We start from the raw sequence: 25,402 nt of genomic DNA, 5'->3' as shown, positions 1-25,402 counted from the left end.
CCCACAACATGATGTGTATCCCCAACTGCAGAGCACCCACAGCCACTTAATGACTGACTGCATGCATGAAAAGCCTGCTTCACACTGTATCTGCGAGCAATGCTGCATCTGTGCACATTCACCCATTGTAAAGCTAGGAGGCAGAACGTGAGATTCAAACCAAAAGGAGATGCAGGTGATGAAAATGTCTCAACAAGCTTTCAATCACCCTTTACAGAATCACAGAATCATTTAGGTTGGAAAGGACCTTGAAGATGCTATAGTCCGCCCTTTATCCCCCTCCATAGTCTACAGGACACAAAAAGCTCCTGGAGGGGGTAATGACCAGATAAGTACACTATTAATAAGAGAGTAATGCACATGAAGAAAGGCAAGTGACTTGCACTAAAAAGGGAATGAGAACTGGCGGAGAACTGTGAATGAGCAGCCTACCAGGCAGCAGAGGTTTATAGCAGACTGACTACCCTGGGACAAGATGATCAACTCTGCAGGACATACAGAATAGAAGACGTTCCCCTCTCAGCGCTACAATGACAAGACAGACAGAAAATCCCACTAAACCAGATAGCTGAGACAATCAACCAGCAAGAGACAGGAAAAAAGGAAAACACTTACGGCTTTACATACACAAAACATGCCACAAGTTGGCTAGAAACTGTCTATTAACATCATATATGTTCTACACCTGTATCACAGTGTGACCCTGATCCCTGATGAGGACCTGACTACAGACTCAAACAAATATAGCACACCACCACAAGAGAGAACAGTACGGAGGACAATACTCGAAAAAAATGCTCCATTTGATGGTCTCTCTAAATAGGTTCATTCTTCAGCATTTCTCTACAAGCCTGAACTTCATCAAAACATTGCTAATGTTTTAATAATGCTGTTATATTCTTTCACTTGTGTTTGCCCACCAGCACTTCAAACAGAAGGACTGAACAGAGTTTCTGTCTCTAACAGATACTTACACACACCTTGCTAACATAAATTGTAAGCAACTTAGAAACAGCTGATTTGGGCCAAGAATTGCATCTCCACAGGCAAATACACAGGTAGGAAACCAAGGGCTTTTATGCTAACCCATGGATTTAGAAGTAATGCACCTTAGTAATACTAAAGTTCAGTGTTTCTTGTCCAGCTCAAAAAGGCAAACTGATGAGTTTCTTAAACCCCCACACGAGCCCAGCCTCACACCTCAGTGTACAAATTCCCCAAATCACTTTTTGAAACCTCACCTGCATGTGGATGGCAGGCTGAGAACAGTGTCTTTTATCGGCTCCCCTTTGACAAAAAGGAAGCTGAGGAGCATTCCCCCATGGGACCCTGCCACTGCAGACATGCTCACGACCTGTGTTTATCACCAGCCCGGAGGACGTTATTCCTAAAACACTCCCACACACAGGGTGACTGCTTGAAATGCTGTGGCTAGAACAAGCCTTGCTGCTGTCGTGCTGACTGTTTGAATTGACCATAATCTAACAATCCCTGGAAAACAAACTGTAAAATCTTCAGTGAGGAGCCATACAACCTCGAGATCCTGTTCACGCCTTTCAACAAGCCTGAATGCTACTGATGCCTCTGCTTCAAACAATGTCGAAAATGGTGGGGGGGGTTCATTTCGTTGGGGTTCATTTCATTTTTGTAGAGACTGTTCCGAGTTTGCTACAGAAGTTTTAACACAACAGCAGCAGACAGTCAGTGTCATGACAGGAACCCTTCCTCAGCCACCATCTCCTCGCTTGCTCCCAAAGGCCACAAATGGCTCATTTTCCAGGTACCCAACCTGGAGATGTTTTGAGAAGTGTCATTCATCAACATGGCAGCTGCAGTCAATGACAGCAACGAACACACAGCACCCCAGCGGAGGACAGAGGGGCCCAGCAGACTGAATGCCAGACGAGGAATAAAAATCCCGCAACGGACACTGAGACACCTCCAGCACATCTCCATTTCAGTTTCCCTATTTACAAAGAGAAATGTTTTTCTTGCCATGGGAGCACGTTCACTACAGACACAGTGTTCAAGAGGCAACGAATACTCTGAAAACAAAGTAAATTGCCTCTAAACTTTTCATTTTTCTGTGATACCCAAAGCAGGCACGAGCAACTGAATAAGGAAGAAAGAAATACTGAAGTAGTTTTGTTAGTCCAGTTCAATAAAAAAAAAAAAGGGACGGTGGGATGGTGGTGGTGGGGTCAGTCACATAATGAACAACTATCATAATGGATCTTAAGTTACCCTTCCTCTCACCCCGCAAGGCAATGCTGGCATAAACAGCTATTGTTCCAGCAGCCCACTACTTCCCAGGTTAAGACCCCACTCCCTGTTGTTCATAACTGCCAAAGTAATTGTCCAAGCTCAGTCCTTTCTTGCCAGGTGCCTACTTCCATCTAAGTATTTTTGGAAATGTTATTTAGACTCTGGTAATGCCTAAATTATGCTAGGCGTTTTCCAAGCAAAGAGACTGTCCCTGACCTGAAGTATGTAACTTCAGTAATTTCCTAGCATGGGTGAATTTTAGCCCAAGTAGCTCTTTACTATAGATCTAATTTTACCTTCCCCACTTGTCCCCCTTTTCCTCTTCAAAGATGCACCTATTTACTTCTCTATTTGGGAATTTGATTTAAAAACCTGCCATTTCCCTTCATATCAGCTCTGCTTGCTGACATACAAGGCACCATAAACATAATTACTACTTGAAACACAAAGCTAAACTCAAATTTAAAGAGAGCAAGGGAGAGAGGGGGACAGAAGAAAAGACAAATCAATAATTGGAGTATCTGTGAGAGCACACCACATCGTAAGTGGGCTGAATGAGCCTTGTGCTCGGCAAAGTGACAAGCCTCTAGGATTTGCAATTAGAAACCAGCTTTTCCGTAGAGCCAGTGTTCTTTAGTGAAAAGAAGCATGCTTTTCAAGTGCAAGATGAAGAGCTGCCCTTTAACTTGCTCTGTCAGATGGTGGAATTTTAAGAATTTAAGGCTGACCAAAGACTAGCCTGAGAGAAAGAGGGAGGTTGTGAAGAATCCTTCATGCTGTAACTTTATCCTGTCGGGGCAGATAAATCAGACACAAGCAACCTTTCCCATGACCCTCCCACCACCTTTTCTTATATGATTTCCCAAAATTCTTCATTTATTAGTTCTGTAATTACTAAGGGAGACTTATTTCTCTCAGAGAACACTGGTTTAAACTTGGGATGGCTACTTGATTCAGGAAGAGAAAGAGCAAGGCAGTTTGCTGAAGGACCATCACTACACCTCAGCACTGCAAGGTCTGTGGAGATAAAAACTTTTGTCTCAACTATTTCTTATCATCATAGGAAAAGAGCAGTTATATACAGCAAGAAGTATCAAACATTGTGTAATAACTCACAGCAAACACTTCAAGGGATCAACTTTACGTTTCCTGACCACTCTTTTTCCTGCTCAATAGATAATTCATTTAATGTTAGCATTTCAAGGAGTTGCAAACAATTGCAACTTGCGATCTATTTCATATTACTTGGGTCACTTCCAGTTGCACTCCCTGGTTAATAAAGTTCAGGCTTCTTTTCAGCTGACATTCTCCATAAAACCCCCTTTAAAAGTCCACAGTAAAAAACTGCAAGGACATCCAATTGTTTCTGAAGACACTTTTCTCAAATAGAGCAAAAAGAACAAATTATGACACTTTATCTATGTAAAGAATCTTCCTAGAAAAACCTAAGGTGAAAAGCAACAGCAAAGTTACCATAAAACTACTTCTAATATACTCAATTTAACATGCTGATTTGGAAAGTAATCCAAATCAGCAATGACTGTGCAGTGGTGTTCATCAGGAGAAAAACACTGCACATTAGTGGAAGAGAAGATTCTATAAATGGTATGTGAATGTTTATTACTAGACTTATTCTCTGTGACTTTCTATTAAAGTGAAATTACATCTACAAATATCTGAACACTTACCCGTCCACCTGCTCCTCTCCCAGAATATACCGCAGGTTCTTCAAGAAAGACAGGGAGACTAATGCATGGGAATGACGAATCTTCACATACCCTGTTACTGTCTCAATCAGACCCATAAAATTCTCCAGTTCTGAGGCGATGTTATCTACAGTAAGAAAAATGTAATTTTATTATTGCGGAATTCATAGCTTTAACTGCTATTCTGCTTAATGCAGATTAGCTCAGTAGAAGAAAGTGTTTGTATTTGTTGCTTTTGAAAATGAGACACAGTGGTAGTCCTCCCCCAGGAACAGTTGCCTGTGTGTACAGATGGTTGAAGTGCAAAATAAAGCTACAGAGTAACAGTGGAAAACCAGTCTTGCTTTTCCATACTGGTATACCTGCTTTTTCCATGGACACTGCACTCCAAAGCCAGCACCAAATGTTGAGCCATCATTCTGGCAGGGATAAAAAAGACCCTTGTGTAAATGTACACATCCATGAGACTGGAATTGCTCTTCAGCTACAGAGCAAAGCTCAGGCAGAAAGCTCCACTGGAAGACAGAGAATGAAACTGAAGATAAAGAGGTGGAGGTACTGGTCTTCTCTGGGGCATAAAGCATTGCTTCAGTGACCTAAAAAGCTTTGGCTAAAAAAAACCTGAGAACTCTTGATGAAACAGCAAAGATAAAACCATAAGGATGTCTTCATGTCATGGAGCATGTTCCATACAGCTCGCTAAAGGTGATTTTTTAGAATGAATTATTAGAACAACTGCAGAGCAAGCTCTACTCTTCAGTACTGCCCCCTCCTTAGGAACTGTACTGTCCCTGCCTAGGTCTGCAACACCCCATCCTTCACAAGGCTCGAGCTTTGCAGTCCTTGCCTCCAGCAATCCCCGGCCCACACCCACTGCCTGGTGTCATTATCCTGCAAAGTTACGCTGCAGACACTGCAGTTGTGAGGGGAAGGTTTTAAGTTCTTGGGAGGAGAGAAGCTGCTATGGGGTGGCAACAAACACACCAAAGTCCTAACAGATGCCTTAGAAGCCCAATACCAATGATTGGTTCCCACAGCAAATAAGCTGGGAGGAAGCAGATGCTCTTCAGCACTCTAAGATAATACTTAAAAAAATAAAACAACCCACACTTGCCCCAGGTAACTGGAACATCTCCCATATAGAAGACTGTAGCAGTGGGATCACAAGTGAAATAATCCACATGCTGTTTCTAAACCCTGAAGTTTTCATTCAGCAGGAGGAGGGGAATCAAATATATCTCAATCTTTCAACCTTATTCATGAAACCAAAAGGGAACTTCCATAGGGAGATACACATCCAATAAAAACTAACAGTGATTTTTACTCTGCTTTTAAGAGCTCATCAACTGTCAACACTTCCCTGGCTGATGAATCACCGCTCTGACAAATTTAATCCAGAGCTTGTTCAAGACATGTGACAAAGGTGGCCAGCTCACTAACAATGACCATCCAGAGGCACAGTGCTAGGCTTTATATGAGCTCTCAGCACTTTGGATTCCATGTTTTAGGAAGACACTGCACCTTGACTTAAAAAGTGAGGATATGCAGTCTTACAGCGTCACGCTTTACTTTCAGACAAGTTATTTACCTATCCAGATGCAAGGATTTTCAACTTCACCTTCTCAGGCCTTTATTATTCCTTTGGGACTACTGCTCATCTCTGCCTAATCCTGGTTCCCTGTCCTGCCAAAAAAGCTAACAAAAATACTAGCTTTCACTGCCTTTTATAACTTGGTAGCTGAATACCTATTCCATCTGCATGTTGAAGAATGGTGCTACAGTGGGCCAAATCAAACAGAAGTACTGCTATGGGACTGGAAAGCAGTTTGCTGAGGTTTTAATGTTCTTATTATGCTGACAGACAAAAGGAAAAATATTAAAAGCAGCCTTATCAGAGGTTCATAAAGAGAGGGCAATCACTTACTTCCACGACGGATGTTAATCAGCAGATTTCCCTTGAGAATTGTGCATCCCTGCAACATTTGTGCTGACGTGACAGAGTCAATGGTCTTCGTTTTCCCGTCCTCACAAATTTTGGGACAAGGCCCCTCACAAGGACTGCAGAACATGCTGTTAAAAAGAAAGGGAGACTCAAAATAAGTCATGATATGAAACTCTGAGTCTGTGGACAGCTTTGAGTTCAATTTGAAAGACATTCAAGCTAGAATGAAGGTTACCATACTTCTGCAGAGGGCTGCAGATAACTCAGCACACTTGCCCGCTGGACTCCAGAGAGGCTGGAGCATCGTTCCTCCTGTTTAGAGCAACAGGGGAGTGAATGAACGGACCTATACCCCCTGTCTGCCAGCTTCTGAAAGGATTTGCAGTCCTTCCGAAGTTGAAGGTACTTAGGGTAAAACCCGTTGGCCTTGCATTTGTGCATTTACTCTAACTTAATTATACCCAGAAAAACCACCCTTCTTATTTATGCAAACAGCCTCAGAGTGCTGTGAAGTTTCATGCTAATCCAGGCCCAACCTCCAAAAATAGGCCAGCCAGGAAATGGAGATGGGAAAATACTGTTCAAGTTCTTATAAAGTTGTCTGTCTCCGTGCCCTTAAACCAACATTTGAAGCTCAGCACTAGGGAATTCTATGCTCCTGGCTGTTTTAGCTCAGGAAAGACAACTGTGGGAGCATATAGTCATGAGTGATGTGGACAAAGCGAGCACTGAATTAGTCACTATTTCTTATAGCTTAAGAGGTATTAAAGCAGCAAGTTTAAACAAACAGAAGCATGCATCTTGATGCAAGGCAAAACTAATTTGCAACAAAAATTGGGAGAGACTGGCCAGAAGTCTAAGCAGGTTCAAAACTGATTACACAGATGGAGAGAGAACAGGTCCACCAGTGACCTATAAAACACCAAGACAGACCTGAACTCAAAGAAATTGGATTCCCAGAAGCTGCGAGGAAACACTGAAGCACAGGCTCACTTCTCCTGCTTCTTATACTCACAGACACTCACAGAAGTGTTTTTTCGTGGCCTAACTCAAGGGACAAGAACTCAGGCCAGCCTAGCCTTTGGCTACAGCAGCTTTTTAAAGGCTTCATGTTATACTGTCTGCATACTCTTCTCCAAATGAACACTTCATGTGTGCACAAAACATGCCCTCTGATCAATCCTCCTGGTAAGTACCTTTCCCAATTCAAGGTCATTTTTAAATTTTCAATTTATTCTAGCACTTTCCTTTGTACTTCATTATTACTTACTCCACATTATTGCTTTAGAAAGGAAAAATGAGAAAGAAAAAAACCAACCCCAGCTCCAAAGACAAAGGCTTTGGATGGCAATGCTGATGAACACGGACTTACTATTTATTCTTTTTAAAAGAAATTGTACCCACTTTCTTCTGAGGCTTAAAGAAACATGTAAATTGTTAACAACAGTTTTTCATGCATAAACTATATAAGAAAGAAGCTTCCTTTTCATAGTAGTAAGCACCTATTTCAAAATCCTGCACTACAACATGCCACAAACCACTAAAAACTGCAGACACAAGCAAGAGGCATTCAACTAAACATACAAAGAATGCTGGAAATGTTTTCCATTTGCAACTATTTGTTAACACCACCTCTGGGGAACAAAACATTCACTAGCCTTGAGTTACAGCTCCTTTCAATCTTTGCAGCAGAGCACAACACTGAGATAAGATAGGATGGCCATGCACTTCAGTGTAAGTGGTTCAAACAGCTGGTACTACAAGCTCAAGTAGATAACAAAAGAAACATTTCTCAGGTGAATATCTGGATTTGAGTAAAGACAGCGTTAAGTTGCTTACATCCAAATGTCAACCGGAGACTGCCTTACTATTTGATTGAACAGACGGATGACACATGCACAGACACACAACCTGTGCAGGTATCATCAGAATGACCTTTCAAAAACACCCTACAAAAACATCTTTTTAGCATAGTACTGAAGGACTATGAATTTCAGCCCTCTGACTATCCTTTACTCAGAAGTCCACAACTTCCAAAGGTCAGCAGATAACTAAGGCTGCTTGCTTAAACCACTGGCCAAGTAAGAAAATCATAAGCATGCATCACTCCAACAATTATAATTAAATAAGTGCAGGTGAGTGACATTCTTCCAAGAAATTATTCTGTATAGCACTGTCAGCTGCTGCATTATTTTTGTCACCATCTACATGATTGCTCCCTTCTAAAACACCATTATTATCCTTCTGGAAACAGTGAAAGAAGGGAAGTAAAATGAAATACACCACAGATTACATGTGCCCAAGACAAGCACACATAAAGCAAATAATATGCAAAGCAAGATAACTCCTACGGTTTGTCCTGTGCAATAATGGTCATCGGCCAACCTCCAACCTTGTGTTCCTGGGCTTTCTCTTTCATTTTGTTACTGCCTACTTGAAGACCCGGTTCTGCATTGTACTGACCTCAAGTCCTTCAGAAAAATCAGTGACAACTGACAATGTCCAAGACCACACACAATCAGACCTTTCAATGGTGAATTCATCTAAGCAAGCCTTTACCAGGAAGTCACGCAATTCCTCATCGTACCTTCTCATTTCTACCTAATGTAATTTACATCACAAGCTGCCACAGAATAGGGGGTGGAAAAACTCGACAACTCTGATGGACTTTCCAGAAGCTGCATTACCTTTGGCTCCCATTGCGTATAAATCCAGAAGGGCATTCTGCCATGCACTCATCGTTGTGAATCACAAACCTCTCGTATTCGCTGGTTTCAGTGGCAGGGACTTTGGAGCAAAACTCTTTAGTCACGCAGCGCCAGCCCTCAAACTTGTAGGTGTTAGGAGGACAGGTGGGCATGCAGACTCCTTCATAGTAGTAATTGCGGCAGGCCACGCAAGCGGTGTTGTTGTCAGGTGCTGTGCAGCTCCCCAAGCATTCGGGATGGCAACACTCATTTTGGTCTGTACAGGCTCGCTTGCCACATGAGCTGGGGCACACTGCAAGACAGAAAGCAAGGTAGCATGAACAAAAGCTAGTAAATAAAGTGAATGGCATTAAAGCAAAAAACCCTGATCCATACAACTCTGTGCTTTCACTCCTTGGGCCCTAGTGTATCTGTGAAAAAGAAAGAACCTCTGTAAAAGTGACAAATTAAATTCTGCTTTTCTCAGTTTTAGTTGCCTGAAAACATATTTTTCTCAGATCAGATTTATAACATGAGCCAATTAAATAATAAGGAAAACTGCTGAAAGCAAGATCAACATAAGGATAATGGAAAGGGAAGGAACCTATTCCATAGCCCTAGTATTATGGTTAATTTTTTTTTTTTTTGAGTGCTGACTTATTGTCTTTCTAAGCATTTCTTGTCTTCCCTATTTGTACTTCAAATTGGTCTTTTACTGGCAAGAAAACAAGCTTCCTTTTAACAACTTAATTACACTTGTACAATAAAGCACTGCTATACTGTAGCACACATGGTTAGGTTGACCCCAATGTAGCATCCCAATGTTGCTTATGTATGCAAAATGAGGTTTAATAAAAGTACAGATGGTACACATCAAATACTGTGGAATCATGGAGCTACGATTTTCCCCTGAAGAACATGACAGAATTCTGCTTTATCCCCAAATTCTGGGTTCGGAGAACAAAATATGAAAGGGAGAAAAAAATGGCGCAAATTTATGGAGACATTTGTTTTACGTGAAAGCATTTCAGCTTGGAAGACATGAACAAAGAGCAGAATCGTCAGCAGACAAACTCACCACTGTTACATCAAAAGAAGTGGCAGCATTATATTTATGTAACAACAACATTTTGATTACAGCGATATATGGCCTTTTAGCCATGCAAGTTGTGTGCCAGAGGCTCTGTAAACAAACACAGATAGGAAATCTGGTTTGGAGTAAGTAACTGTTTTCCACTTTCTAACTTTGCTAAAACACAGTACCAATAATAACAGCATAAAACAAAATTTCAGTAGTACAACTACACCAAGATCCAAGCAAAGCACCACAAGACATTTAAACTGAATGATCTGAGCAGAAAGCATATAACCAGCAAAGAAGTTATTATCCTAAAATGAACATGGAAGCAGCAGAGCCCAGCCTGTAGAGAAAGACAGTGTTTATGAAACTGTAACAGTTCCACAAAAGTTCTGCATGGTAATATCTTTCAGTGTTGTTTTAATGCAGGACTGAACATCCTGAAATCTTGACCCCCTCATCTTCCCATAATGAGAAGCAGGCTTTACAGTATGATTTTACAATGCTATTGAGCAAAGCACCACAATCAATGCACGGGACCAAAAGCATGACAGTGCTATTAAGCAGTAATTTAAAAAAACAAACCAAACAAAAAAACGTGTTCATTCTTCTGCATCAGGATCTAGACATCCTATGTCAAATTTTAATTAAAAGAAGCCATTTTTTTGCCAGCTTTAAGGTAGTGTCCACCTTGAAAAGGACTTGTAAAACTGCATCAGAGAATTTCGCATTTCTTATCAAAAGGGTTCTATATTCATCTTGCTTAATTTTAATCACTTCTTTTTTTAAGCCCTAACTGCCAACTTTGCAAGTTTAATCATCTGGGTACAAAGCGGAGTTCTCCTTATACAATTAAGGCTAAGAAGGAATTTGTGGAGGAAATTCAACCTGCAGGTACTCCCCAAGTAACCTGACGGCCTTAACAGTATGTCCCCTATATTAGCAGGTAGCTATGAAGCATCGTCATCAGACCTGCTTACAATACCTGACAGTGCTATTTCTTGTACATATGTAGCCACGTACCACTAAAACAACAGGCTTGCATTAAAGATAGCCTGGATACACTGAATTGAATGCAGCAGGTCTACTGGAGGAGAAGGTACTACTGAAGCTGCCCAAGAGCTCATCTGTCTTTTCCAATTAGAAAAGAAACATTACTTAACCCTACAACCCTTTCCTTGCATATACTGTTATTATAACCCAATATCACTGCTCCGTACACCTCTATACTCATTTTTTCAGAGTGGAACCAGGCATAAAAATAGAAAGAGGATGGAGGGGGGGAGACTATGACAACAAGTTGATGGGAGCATAAGCATGGCCGATGCTTGCCCAGGTAGCACAAATATCACATGCAGGCCAAATTAAGAAAATTTTTGCAGAGCCAGTTACTTGTAAGACTATTCAGAGAAGGAATGCAGAGGAAATCACTGCTAAATAATGCGTTGTGTCAAGATGTTAGATTTTTTTTTTTCCCTTGAAAAGGAAAAAAACCATACACACCGAACCATTACACAAGAATACACAAGGATGCAGGTGTATATTATTTTTGCACTAGTGTAAAGGGAATAATGTCTGCCCAGATGCCACTTCAGTAAGGCATCACAAATTGCCTTTCACCTTAAGGTATACAGTACTACTTGCATTTGCAACTACTAAGGAATTAAAAAAAAAAAAAAAAAAAATCAGTGTGCCTTGCTAGCAGATGGACTGCTGTTCTGAGTGGGTGCCAGAACTCAGATTTCATGTGGTAGCTACATTTCCAGTTCAAAGCCCTACTAAGAAAAAAACCCACACACACCCCATGCCTCCACAAAGTTCATTACTAGATCGATTGATCAACTACATGATTTTTTTGCTTTCATCTAGACAATTCTCTAAAAACCAAATGCTGTTACATTAAGTATTCAGATAAATATAGTAGAAAGAGATTGAGTTTGTTTCATTCTTGGGAAAGACTTTTGTATTCCCTTAATGCCTCCTGCCATTCATGAACAGTCTGCTATATAAATAGGATTCCCTGCATCTCCTGGTAAATCTGCTGACTGTTGTCTACAGAAATGTAAATTAAAGCACAGAAGGATGTACAAGTTCACATAAAAAAGGCAATCAGTGAAACAGGTTTTCAAAACCATAGTAATATTTTAATCATAACCATTTTAACAAGAACTCTTGAAAACTTTTTAAAGATAATTTTTTAAAAGCTCAGCAACCTCGCTTTTCTCTCAGTCCTATTTTTTGCTTGTTCTTGCTAACGTTGGCATAGTTTTCAGCCTGCAGACAATACGGGTATCCTGTTTCCTTGAAGAGGCAGAATAAGAACTTGTGTGTGTGTAGGATATATTATAACAACAATGAAAAGTCTTATCTGCCTTGCGTGTCAGTTCCCTCAGATATCCCTGTTATAAAAATCTTACTAAACAACACTGGCTGGCCTTAGAAATCCAGCCCCATCTATCCTCCCCCTGCCCTCCCAAACTGCTCCTTGGGCTGCTAGATTTGTACCAGAACATTTAAAATGCAAGTTCCAAAATACTTTTGCCAAAAAAATCTCCTGAAATATTCTCAATAACTTGACTTTAGTCTGCAAGAACATGAGACAAACATAAGCCAATAGTGGGCTGACATCTGGGGACAGAATTTATCAGCCAGGTACAACAGTGCCTTGGATCATGAAGGCTGATGACTGTATACAAAAAACCCCAAACCCTTGAACAAATCCTTGCTGACAAGCACAAGGGCAAAAAATGCTTAATTGTCATCACGTGGAGCTACCAAGATAATGGAAAATTTCAGAGACCTTGGAGGGCAGCCATGGAAGAAGGAAGACAAAGCAAGACCTGGAGAAGGGCAGACCCTTAAGCAGCTTCATGACTTTATTAGAGAGATGATGGAGGATTGACTAGACCAAAGTGTCTATTTATATTTAGGGACTGAAAATACTGAATAATCATCAGATCTTCAGAGAAGGATATTACAAGACTACCAGTAGCCACAAAACAAATTTACTGGAGCAAAACCAATAATAGTAGTTTCTTTGACCATCCATGCTCTACCTTTCGACTTCTACAAATGAGAAGTTTTTCTTGTCAACCAAATTCAGGAGATTTTCCAAAAAAAGTCTAAATATATCATTCCAAGATGCCAACTTACTGAGCAAATCAGATTTCAGACCTAACATACAGAAAGGAGATAGCTTAAACTAAATACAAAGATCATGCAAACAAGAGGAGCTCCATGAGAATCTGACTCAGAGACTCATTATTCTCAATTAAAATCGCCAAGATGCTAAACCAAAATTGCAAACACAATGCAAGGCTGGGAAAACCTCAAACACAACTCTTCAAAAAAAAAAAAATAAGGCAAGAAACAAATCATCTCCCCGTATTTATGGCAGTTCCTTTTTGGACAGCCTCATGCTAACGATGTGGTAGTAAGTTTGTATGACATCTAATACCTCCCTGCTATCTGAAGTGCGCACAAAGCTAAAGCTCACTGCAAATACTCTGCGTTGACATCATGGCTATCGTACAGTTTGGACAGACAAAGTGTTCTTATCATCTCCAAGACGCCATGACTTCAGCAATGCTGAAACAGAAGAATCAGGTGAATAAACAATCAGTCACAGGGAGCGAAAATGCAGCCAGAAGACGAAGACTTCTGGCAAGCTGAGGCACTGGCCTCTGCCAAGGATGGCACCATGCCAGTCACATGCGGGCAAGCAAAAGGTTGCCAAGTGTGGGATAAATATTTTTTTAAAGATTCTTTCTCTCCTTGTAAAATGATATTCGATCCTTCCTTTTTTATACTGTTTCTGCTTTTTTAAAGCATCCTTCACATAAAATAATGTTTCAGAAAAGGGGGGGAGGGAAAGCCTAGTTTTAAAGAGAAACCAGAGGAGGAAGGGAGTGTTTTCTCCTAGCCAACTACTGAAAAAATTAGCTGTCTAAATTTATCCACAAAGACAGAAAAACCCCATCATTTTTGGAATGTTAATCCCTCTACATGACAGAATTTTTAAAATATTGCATTTTAATGGTCTAAACTTTGGTACGGTTTTTTGAACAGCTGACTTCAAATGCTCAAGCAGCCTATACAAGACCTGATTTCTTTTGCTCAGTATACTGTGAGAATAGAGAGACTGGAGAGACATTACTCAGAAAATCCAGTTCCACTGATTCATGGCCAGGGCTGGAATCAAATAACTACAGAATAAAGGCTGCAATAAGGAAATACACATATTAAATACATGCAGTAACGTGTTCCGATCACAGAAATACAGGTACAAGTCATCTCCAAAGAACTGAAGAGGCAGCTTAGAGCAGTTGTATAAAACCTTTATATTGCTACAGAAACAGGTATTAGCAACACATTAACAATGGTGCGTTTTTTGTCTTTTCTCTTTTACCCCAGCACTCTAAAACTGGTTATCTCACATTCAGTGAAAATCCTGAAAGAAAAAACCACTGCCATATTGAACTACTTCCTGGTAGTTAAGGCATAAAGTTTGGCAGTTTTTGAAATTAACTGCCACATCTCAGAGGTTCACTTCCAGCCAGCACTGATACTAGGACTTCAAAGTGATCATCTCCTTCCTCTTTATACCTCTAGTATGCACACAATCATGCCCACCAGTAAAATATTTGGATAGGTCTATACAAACATACCAAGAAGCAGGCATTAAGTCTACAGCCTGCAAGCTATGTCTGACTCGACACCATTTCACTACTCACATGTTTCCATGTCTACATCCTAGTCATTACCAGCCCATTTTTATCTGGCAGACCTTTCCAAGGACCTTGAATTGCTTTCTTCCCCCTATACAAAACCAGCTGAGGTTTAACTACATACATCTGGTCAGCTTCCACACAAAGCTTTTTGGTCTCTTGCTTCTTGGTATATCATTTTGTCACGGATGCTGTATGACTTATCCCCTAAGCGAAGGAGTAGGTGTGATGAAGCATCCAGAACCTCAAAATAACCTCAAAGGATTTGCCCAACCTGACATCAGCCCACTAACTGCTTGGTTTTTAATCATATGAAAGACTGATAAAGGAATCTACTCTTGCATCCCCTTCCTCAGGATTTTATGGTTGAAAAACAATACCACACTGAAAGCCTGTATAGCCAGTTGTGAAGCAATTGGATCTAACTTCTCAGATGGAAGCACCTATAGATGATTCTACAGCAAAGGAAGTGGAAGAAAGGACCAGAGACAGGTTAGGAGAAGAAAGCCCAGCACCACTCAGCACCTGAAGACTCTCAGATGCCACCAGATGCCGTAAGGTCTATGAAACATTCATCATTCAATGAAACCAACACCCTGCTAGAACATATTGTTGTGGTGAGGTACTCTAAATCTTCTAGGTTTTCTTCAACATTAATATTTTCTCTTTCCCTCAGAATAGTTTTAGTACATAGAGAATTTCAGACTAGCACACACATCAGCACAGCTCTGAGGAGCCAGAGGCCTATGGCATGATTTGTAATCCCTCAAAGACGCAAATGCCTCAGCGTAACATACCTGTAGCTCTCCTTCCCAGATGAAAAGAACAGAGCAGCCTATTAAATACAATGTTGAAAACAACCCAAAGCATATTTCAGTTGGATACAGTGGAGTTTGATGACCACCCCCCTTGACACACCCCTCTTTCAGCCATCTATCATTCATTCTTTACCCTAGAAGTTACCTCAAAACAGCTTCCAGGCTTCTCAGCTGTGATATATAACAACGTGTGTGCTAAATCCATTTTATTTAGAGTGACTAGAGGACTCGGGGACATTATTTGGCACTGTAAAACCTCCCATCCCTTCAGGTTTTCTGCAAGTGAAGCAATCAACCCTGCTAAAAGCTCCAGCAGCGTTACAGCTACTCACATCCCACTGAAATTAGAGCAAATGGAAACCCGAGTGAACAAAACAACTGCCTTAGACCACAGTCAACAGGAACCGATAGATAGTACAGTTACTCCATTTGCTCCAAAGTGCGTAATACTAACGACCAGGAAGGTGCAAATAAACACGACTTATTGACAAACCCAGGCAGCACAAATTGCATTCTCTTTCAAAACAGTTTACGTTGCCCAGCACAACCCAGACTGGCACCGTTGCAGCTGGCACACGAGAGAAAGAGGAAAAAAACAAGTCCATTTTGTCCCTTCCACGCCAGTATGAATTCAGTACATAAACAAACCCAACTGAGGCATATACACAAGCATCTATCAAGTATTCAGGCCAGTTTTACTCTATCTTCAACACTAGGTAAACAAATTGGTTGGGAATGTTTTACCATCAGTAGTGCACTGTTCTAGAAACATTTCCTCTACGAAAAGGGAAATTTCCCACTGGAAGATGCAAATCAGAACAGTAATGCTGATGCCAAGGGGGATGAAAGCAGGAAAGCAAGGGTCACCCTGCAGCGGTGAAAGCTGCTCCCTGTCCACTGCAGTCACCCACCACTCATGGTCACAAATCTGTTCACATTTCTAAAGGGGCAACTGAAGTTCCTGAACTCTTCAGTAACACATACGGAAAGAAAAAGGCTGCTGCAGAACAGCTCTGAAGCAAATTATTTTTCTTTTCACTCCAGATTATTGGGGTTTTGCTTTTTGTTCCTTAAAGCTAGACTTAATCTGCCTGTCTTCCAAATGCTGCACGTGTAAGGCAATAAGCTTTACAGGATTTAATTAATATACTGCAAGGAGGAGTGCTGGTCAGTCACCTCCTGGCAAAACCCCAGCTGGAGGAAGAATACTACTCACATTCCAGGTTTATTCTAAAGGAGGAAGACAGTTTGATAACATTATCACACTTGCCTAAATTACACAGTTCTCTTAATGCTGAAGGATAACAGCAGTTTAATCTTGAGGAGAAAAAAAGTCACCAGTTCGGAGGGATTCAACTCCTGCTTCGTTTCAGAAATGCCCTTCGCATGTATGCATTAAGCCCATCAACAGGCTTAACCATTCTGGCACAAGCAATGAAACATAATGCTCGTCTTAGAGGCAGGCATCAACACTGCTCCAGTCAAAGGCTAATTACACTAAGAATGAAAAAACAAAAAGCTTCCCTAAAACTAATGTTTACAATACACACAGTAGGGCAAACGTAGAAAGTTTTTGCTCATCTCCAACTAGGATACCTGTGTTAACAACAAGTACAAAATTTGTTGAGTTTTAAACATTGAAAAAATTAAAACTCAAGCAAGAGAGCAAGAACATGCAAATTGTTTTACTACAGAGCAATTTTTTCCAAGCTGTTCACCTGCTAGTGAGATAGTCCACTAAAAATGGGATTAAGATCTAGATACTTAGGAACCTGAGAAAAGAGGAGAATTACAGTGGAAAGGCAAAACAAGATGCAAGAATACTGACAGCTTGGAAACTTCTCAGAGACACCTGAGTGCATTTGTTTTAAATTACAGACTAGCAAATCTGGGAGTACGTCATCACTTATGATATTTGCACCCTGCAAATGAAGGCATCCTGTTAAGATCAACATCACTTCAAACAATATTAAAGCAATTATGTTCAAAACTATTAAACAAAGTATTTCCTTCACAACTTCCAGAAATACAAGAGAGCGTAAGCAAATCTGACAGCAACTGAAGGTTGTCCTCTTGAGATCCACAACAAAGAAACGGTGAGCTCTTTCCTTGGTTTTAATAATCATGGAATAATTTTTTCATTCCAAATCTTTTCTCTATTATAAACACAGAGGGAATACAGAAGGTGCCAGAGTTTGTAGAACCCAAAAGCAGACTGGAAGATCACGCATTACTGCATTTTAACACATTTACAGGCAACATGGACAGCGGAAAGGATACAATTGACTTCAAATCTGTATTAAAATTAGTTTCTTCTCATACACCACAACTGTGCATGGAAGCGTTTCAGAGGGAAAAGGGAAAATGTTGAGTATCTTTTCAGATTTGATGCAAATTGCTTTCATAGTCTGTAAATCATCCTGAACTGTCTGGACACGAACTTTTAACTCCATCCTACATGGTTTGATCTCCAAAGAACAAAATTGCTTCAACAGTTGCCTGTTTGCTTGCGGGTTACTAACAGCTCTGTTTGCGGCTAGAAAGGGCTGAGCTGGGTTGCAGAGCCTGGTTTGAGAAGAAGCACAAGGACGCTCCCAATCCACAGAGGCACTGGACATTGCCACAAGCCCAAAGGAAGCGCCAAGCAAACCGCTGCAAGTCCAGCAGCTCCGAATCCCCAGTTCGCTCAAGCCAAGCAAAGATTTGAATCACCTGAATTAGAAGTCTGCTGCTCCACTGCTCAGTGTTTTCTTCTAACCTAAGAGGAGGATGACATTATGTCATCCAGCCTGCACTTAGTCCACTATCTTTAAAAACATCCTCCATTATGAAACAGAACTATTTCAGTTCTTCCAGCACACTGATAAAATAAACTGAATGAGGAAAAGCACACTTGACTATGCCATCCCCCAGAAACTGCAAACACACATAACACACTCACGGGACAAACAGCACACACCCCACTGCTGCCCATGTAGTCAAATATACTGTTAATACTTGGATGCGTGAGTTGTCTCTGCTTATACACATGCACATGCTTTTGAGGAATTCCTATTAGTGTGACTGGGAAAAAATCATAATGACATTGCTTTGGACTTTCTAAATCCTTTCCTGTAGTAAGGATTTGTGATCAGATTAGGGATTAACAGACAGTTTTATTTATTTATTTATAGGAAGGACAGTCAAGGTGAGCTGTAGCTGTATGCGTGGATCTGACGGGGGCTCCAGGCTGCAGCAAAGCCAGCTCAGCGATACTGCCCGGCTGCTCTGAAGCCGGAGACGGCATCAGATGGCACTTATTGAAGAAAAAGGGGGGAGATCCATGTTTTTGATACTGGCACAAAGTGGGAAGCACACTGCTTCCCACTCTGTTTCTGCTAGAGTTTGGCACGTTTGAGCTACGCTTTTCTCCTCCGGTACCTTTTTTTGTCATCTCAAGTCACATTCACATGAACATATAAATACACAGATCCTTACTCTCTGTGTATAGCAGATACTTACATGGATGGTCTCAAAAAAGAATATTCTTTTCACACACTAAAAAAATTATACAGAGTTATTTTAAATTCAGAACTGTTTGTATATTCCTTATAAGTTTATAAAACTCTCACTGTCCTCCCATGACTAACGAAACTGGAATTGAGAGAGTATTCTATATTTATAACTCGTCTGGTTGCTCATGCCTATGGCCCTATTTCCACCCTCCGTTACTGTACACACAGCTATGTGAGGTATTGTGGGTTCCCAAACTTCACCGATTTCCTAACAAGGCAGGCCTGTGTCCCGGAGGAACAAGCTGGGAGCTGTTTCGTTCGAGCATTGGCCGAACTCAGAGGGAGAGGCCTTGAGCGCTGTGGTTTTGGCAGCTCTTCTTGAAACTGGTATTAGAGGCCATTTCTGTGCAATTACATGCCTAACTGGCACTAGACTGTGCATCGATGCTACTGATACACCATCTACAGCCCAGGCCCGCTTACAGCCCAAACCATATTGCTATTGCTACGCACTTACCCTATTTATTTTAGCAGCGCCTGCAAGCCGAAGCACTTCCATGCTTAGCTGAGCAGCTCCATCAGTCACCTACACTACAGACACACCAGAAGTACCAGGCAAATCCAAGCCATTACAACAAAGTCCAACAGACTATTTATTGGCCTCTCAAAATCAAAAGGAGACAAAACCCTCAAACTTCAGCCAAAATCCCCCCAAGACCATGCAGCATTCAGCGATGCTGGCACACTACGAACCTCAAATGGGTGGCAGAGAAAGAGAGCGCATCAGATATCTAAATGCAGCAAAATGAGGAAAAAGATGGATTTCATACAAATGAGGGCTCGGTGTCACTTGTAATCCATATGAATGTCCTAATGTTTGCCCAAGAATCACGCAACCACAGCTCATCTTTTAAACAAAACCACTTTACTAGTTCATAAATCCCAGAAAGAAATCCAAGTCTTTGTCATGATAGAGGTGCCTCATAATCGATGGATTTTTAACACATGCCAGGCACCTGCAGAGCACAGAAACTGTTTCTAATTTACAGATCCTATATATGTTCAATATAAATATTTATACAAAAAGCAGAGGGGAAAAAAAGACCCAGGCAGATCTTTCAAATTCAAAATATGTTGTGGTGGCTGGGATTGGGATCTAAATCTCATGGAGTTACATTCATTACGGTTCTTGAGCTATAAAAAAACCACAAAAATCAAGAAACCCACAACTCTTCCTATGAAGATTTGCAGAGTCCAGAGACAGAAGAGCACCGAATGGTGCTGTCACACCAGGAATTAAGAGAAAGCAGAAAGAGTACTGCCCAGCATTGAAGGGGAAAGGAAGCATGGAAACCATTTTTCTCTTTTCGTATAATTGCCTTGTACTCTAGCCTCCACGTAATGACTCACGCCATTTCCACAAACCCCCCGCCCCGGTGCTGAGGAGTCAGACCATATTCAAACTCACAGGAATTTATCTGGGGTTACACATGCTCCACATACAAAAATGTGGCAAGATCTGGACTATGCTTAAAAAGATTCAGCCTCCATACCTACTAACCAAAAAACATCACCAGGAAAGCAAGTGGCCAGCATGGCCCAATCTGTTTAACTGAACTGAGAAAGTCTTCCTCTAGCAAAATAAATTTGTCCTTAGAATATTTTAGCTGAGAGAGAAATAATCTAAGTCACCCCATAAAGCACAAAGATATTTCAAAAGGAAAGAAGGGCATAGGTCAACAAAAATTTATTTTGATTCACTCAAAATAGCTGCTTTGAAAGCTGAACAGAGTAACACACTGCACGTGAAGATACGGGTACTTGCGACAAAGAAACACTACCTTAAACCCTCATGGCACTCGGTGTCTGGTTTGTTTGCACATTACATATGCTCAGAACAAGTACTGGCATGGGGAGAGCCCCTGAACATGTTTTGCAAACAATTACAACAACCTGAAACAACGCGCCACAGCTGAAGTCATCTCAGCAAAGGCCACAGCCTCTCTGAAGTGGCACCTTTTGCAAATTCAGTTCTCATCAGAGGCACAGAAAGGGAACACTCTGAGGCCTCTCCTTCCCTTTAATCCCAAGGTCACAGTCTTCACTGCAGGTAGGCAGCAGTGCTGCAATTTTTTTCCAGTTTATTCAACCGCTTTCTTTGTTTTGCAATAAAGCTGTCAAGATTAACAGACAACTCTGGTGAGTCAGATGTTCAAAGAAAAAAAAACAAAATCTGTACTTCTTACCACCTGAACAGTAATGCTACTGGTGCAATTGTTTTCCAGCACTTTGCATACCCATAACAAGATAAACTTTTAAAAGCTATTAAAAACTCCTCCTACTTAGCAAGAACAAAAATTATCTAAATTTATCCCAAGAAACTAAAGTTCACTTCACTTTGAGGGAAGGATTTAGACATGGAGTATTTTTTCTTCCAATCAGGGAGGAAAATTATAAAAATGTCTTTGAAGAACTAAGTACAGCAAAGCTTAGTATTATCTTTTGAAATGATAAAAAAAAAAACAACCCAGGTTTCACATACTTACACCTTAAAAAAAGGTTTATGTTGTAGTAATCAAAGCACAGGCATTCTTCCACAAAAGCATTCTAATTTGACTGACCATTTTCTAAAGTTTTTAAAAATTCTCTTTTAACATTAGAATTCCACTAAGCCTTTAATTTATTCTGCAGAGGGTTAGTATTAGGTATAGAAGATGCAAGTTCCCAAACCAAACAAGCACTACACAATTCAGTAATGAAAGTATTTCTAGCTTCTTCATGCAGAATGTGCAGACTTCAGACAGGCTGTGATGACTGCTCACAACCTTGTTTACCCTAGAAATTATTAGATTTATAGGACACCTACAAATGGAAAATTTAATGAATTCTAAGCTTTATTTCTCAATAATACTGCAGTAAACAAGAGTGCAATTACCTTTTCTTCCAGTTATGGGTCTCCTTGAGCCAGTAACTGCAGATATCTTTGGTTACAGAGGTCAAATGGGTGAAATCATCATCATGCTTCCCATTTTCAAACTCCTCATGATGCTACACCGCCTTTTTATTACTGAGAAGTGCATCCTCCTTTTACTGATCTATTCTGAACATGCCAGCCATGCCATTCTGTACATTCTCTAGGTGTATATTTACAATACACAAAGCAGACCAAGAACAAAATATTTCTGGCTATGCTAGAGTTATCAATACTGTATCATCCCCAGAAACATTTAATTCTGACATTGAGAAATGCTGTGACAAAGTTATCTATCACCTCTGGTCCAGATACTCGTGTCTATAAAAGGAGCCCAGTGGCTGATTTTGGCCAGCTGCAGGGGGACAGTGCACTATAGTCATCAGACCACACTCAACTTGAGAAATGCTTTCCAATTCCATCATTAGAAATGACATTTTTATTCCAATGTTCATGACTGCAAAATGAAACAACAAATGGATATGTCTCTATTTCAAGCAGGGAAGGCCCTGCCTTCTCTGCAGTTAAATGAACGTAAACTGCCATACACATTAAAGTTTTCTGTAATTATGCAAACACTAGCCTGAACACCCTGTTTAAAAAAAAAAAAGAAAATCACACTGATTAAATGAAAAAAAAAAATCATCACACAAATCCAAATTTGCAGACAGAACCTTCACTAAAAAACAGCAAAAGAGAACTACCAAATAACAGCAGATCCTGCTTGTTGATCGTTATGAAACAAGAAACAGAGAAGGGAAAAAATAATTAGTATTCCAGGATGTCCCACACACACCCCCCCAAAACTAAAAGCATTAAATTGGATGGGAGTAGAATAGCTGATTTTGCCTGCAGTCAAATACAGAGAAGTATCATTTAAATTGCAAATTACAGAGCAACAGATTTTTGCACAAAGTTCAAGGGGTTTTTATGGTTTGTTTTTATGAATTAGGAATGACATGGGGAAAAAGTAAGGGGGTTGGGCTAGCTACTACCCTTAATACATATTTCAGCTTATTTCTCAGATTCATTTGATGCACTTTATCTAGGCACTGCGGCTTGTTAAAAGCGATGACAGAAAGTAAAGCAGCTTCTCAGAGATCATCCCTAAGGATGTAGTATCCGCTGGTGGCCACGCTGGCGCTGGAGGATTAACAGCTACAGAAGGATCTCCAAACTGACTAATTACTCCCTCCTCCCCACATCATGTCCTTCCCCACAAGGGGAACTTTTAATCCATTTATACCTTTCCTGGGAAGTGCTTTTCAACCAACACTTCATTTGACAAACCTGCTTCCCTTTCCCAGGTTTTGAAGGGCTTGTTCACACGAATATCAGCTTCTTGGCCTTGGTTCCTACAAACTAAACTTCACGAATGCTTAATAACAGAGAAATATATACTTTACATTTATACAGTGCTTTTTAATCAGCAGTTCTCAAAATGCTTTACAAAGCATGAAATCTAATTGAGTGGTTGTGTTTGATGCCTCTTTTAAAGCAGGGGGGAACAGATGCAGTAAAAATTGACAAGTTACTCAAGGTTACAGCACAAGATTTAGGAACAGAAGCAGCTGTTTGTCTTGATATGCAAAAGCCCCTGACACTACATGACCGTAATAATTTTCCTTTAAAATGTAACAAGCCATGAATTACAGACTTCAGTATGTGATTACAAAATGCTATTCAAAGGACCTGAGGTTCAAATATTTTCTTGCCAGGCTGACAGTACATAATAGAGAAAAGACAAAGCAGAAGCCAGATTACGTTTTGAAAAATATTTTAGAAATCTGTTTGTTTTGGGGATATTTGCAAAATATTCTACCAGTGGATGTGTCAGTAACCACAAAGAAACAGACAGAACAGTGGACCACAGCCTAGTCTGAAATGTAAAATACTTCTGTAATATCAGACTTGGGTCCTTTGTGACAAACACAAAGATATTCTGGTGAAGATTCTACAGACTTTAAAGGATGACGACAAATATCATCTTCAGCATGGAAAGAAGTGAGTCATGTCTGACAAACCTGTACTGAGCCAACGGCTTTACAGTGATACATGACAGATGACGGATCCATGAAAGTCAGCACCACATCACTTAACTTGAAGATTTCGCTGAAAAGAGTATTATATATTGCATAAGTGAAAAGGATGTAAAACAGAATCTTGGGATTCTCATAAGAAAATGTATACAAGGTATCTTTTCCAAAAGTTTTGAATTTCTGATATTTTGACTCTAGGGGGTTTTGAAGGCTTTTTAAGTAGTACGTAAAATGGCTTTACAAGTTAATTTCACTTTTTAAACTGCACTGTTTTCTTTGTTTCAACTTCCTAGTTGTTTTTAATCACAGATGCAGATGGTGCCACCTGGCCAAGTTACATGCTTACACCATTGCGTGTCTTTGAATTAACTTCATCCCAATAACTGTTTTTAAGAGGTATTACTGCCAAATTTGCCACTTGAGAAAAGAAAGGTGAATCTAATTCTGCTTTTTGTGCTCACTGGATAGAGGTGGTAGACTCCTCCACTGTGGGATGGACACACACAGAGTTAGTTTAGCCACTTTCAGACACACACAACTACCATTATCTCAATCCCATCTTTTACCTCTGGTCCCCACTTAACTCCACTGTTCAAATGTCTGATATAACCTCTACTACATAACCAGTGTCAGTCACGACTGGATTTTCTCAGCCACCAATACCCACAGTGTTCAAGTACCCTGTGGTCACTGGCGGATTTATCGGCCTTATTCAACACACTAGTGGGGAGGCGACAGGATTTCACCCATAAAGAAGGAACCTGGAGTCTACGTGACCTGCCCACAGCTGCGCAGCTTGGGACACAGTCCAGACTGTCTGCATCATAACTCCAGAGATTTCTCCAAACTGTCTTTATTAAGATTAACAAATGTATCTGGCTTAAAAATTATCATTTAGAGAATGACATTACCAGGTCAATGTGTTCCTGAGCATTAAGTACCTCTGAAAAAAGACAATTTCATAAGCATTTTCTGGTTCTTGGTGCAATGGATAACAAAAAAAGAATAGGCTCAGCACAAATAACTTAATAGCAACGTCTCTGGAAACCAAAATCTTTTTAAATGTAGTTTGAAATCTGCCAAGGTAAGCTTAAAAGAAACTCTGCAAGTCCACAAGCCCCTTGGCCGGCTTCTCACTTCCTCAGATTTCATCTCCCTTGCACGGCAGCGCACAACTTTGCTCACATTGGTGTCATCTCCAGATAGGTAGGACAGCATCCTGTTCACTCTGCTATCTCCTTCTGTACATTAGCTTTGCCCCTGCTCCCCCGTTGGCCTAAATTATCCTTCAGGAGCTTGTACACTCTGCAGTCTGTTCCCTGAGCTCTTAAATCACTCCTCAGGCCTCCTCCCTACCCCAGACTCCTAAAAATGCAACCTCATGAGTTATTCCCTACAAACCATTAATAAAGTACCATAATGAACTCGGTACTTCCAAAACGTCAATACAACCTACTGGCAACCCTATCAATAACCAGAAGCTACAGAGTTCATGCAAGTCCACATCTAGTTTCTGCTGGTTTAGATCAGGGTTAGCTTTTTAAATCAGCAATGCTGACATGCATCCAACAAACTAAAGGATTGCTGAGCTCCAGTGTCTAAAGATGAAGATTACAACTAAGAAGTATTCAGCTGTAAGTCTGATCTCATGATCTAAGTTATGTTCTTAGCAAAG

The 25,402-nt window shown here is 40.6% G+C and overlaps 1 protein-coding gene across 2 annotated transcripts in view; it reads right to left on the bottom strand.

Moving 5' to 3' along the window:
* IGF1R (insulin like growth factor 1 receptor) overlaps nt 1-25,402 on the bottom strand; it is a 194,480-nt gene that overhangs the window by 42,607 nt on the left and 126,471 nt on the right. For both annotated transcript variants that reach the window (XM_074836931.1, XM_074836929.1), the window contains exons 3-5: nt 8,601-8,913; nt 5,896-6,041; nt 3,954-4,098 (exon numbers count right to left, since the gene is read on the bottom strand). In XM_074836931.1, coding sequence (XP_074693032.1) covers nt 3,954-4,098; nt 5,896-6,041; nt 8,601-8,913 — 604 coding nt within the window. The remainder of the gene's footprint in view (nt 1-3,953; nt 4,099-5,895; nt 6,042-8,600; nt 8,914-25,402) is intronic.

This window comes from Strix aluco, chromosome 12 (assembly GCF_031877795.1).
Source record: "Strix aluco isolate bStrAlu1 chromosome 12, bStrAlu1.hap1, whole genome shotgun sequence".
Lineage (NCBI taxonomy): Eukaryota > Metazoa > Chordata > Aves > Strigiformes > Strigidae > Strix > Strix aluco.
This window is presented reverse-complemented; position numbering and strand designations above follow the sequence as displayed.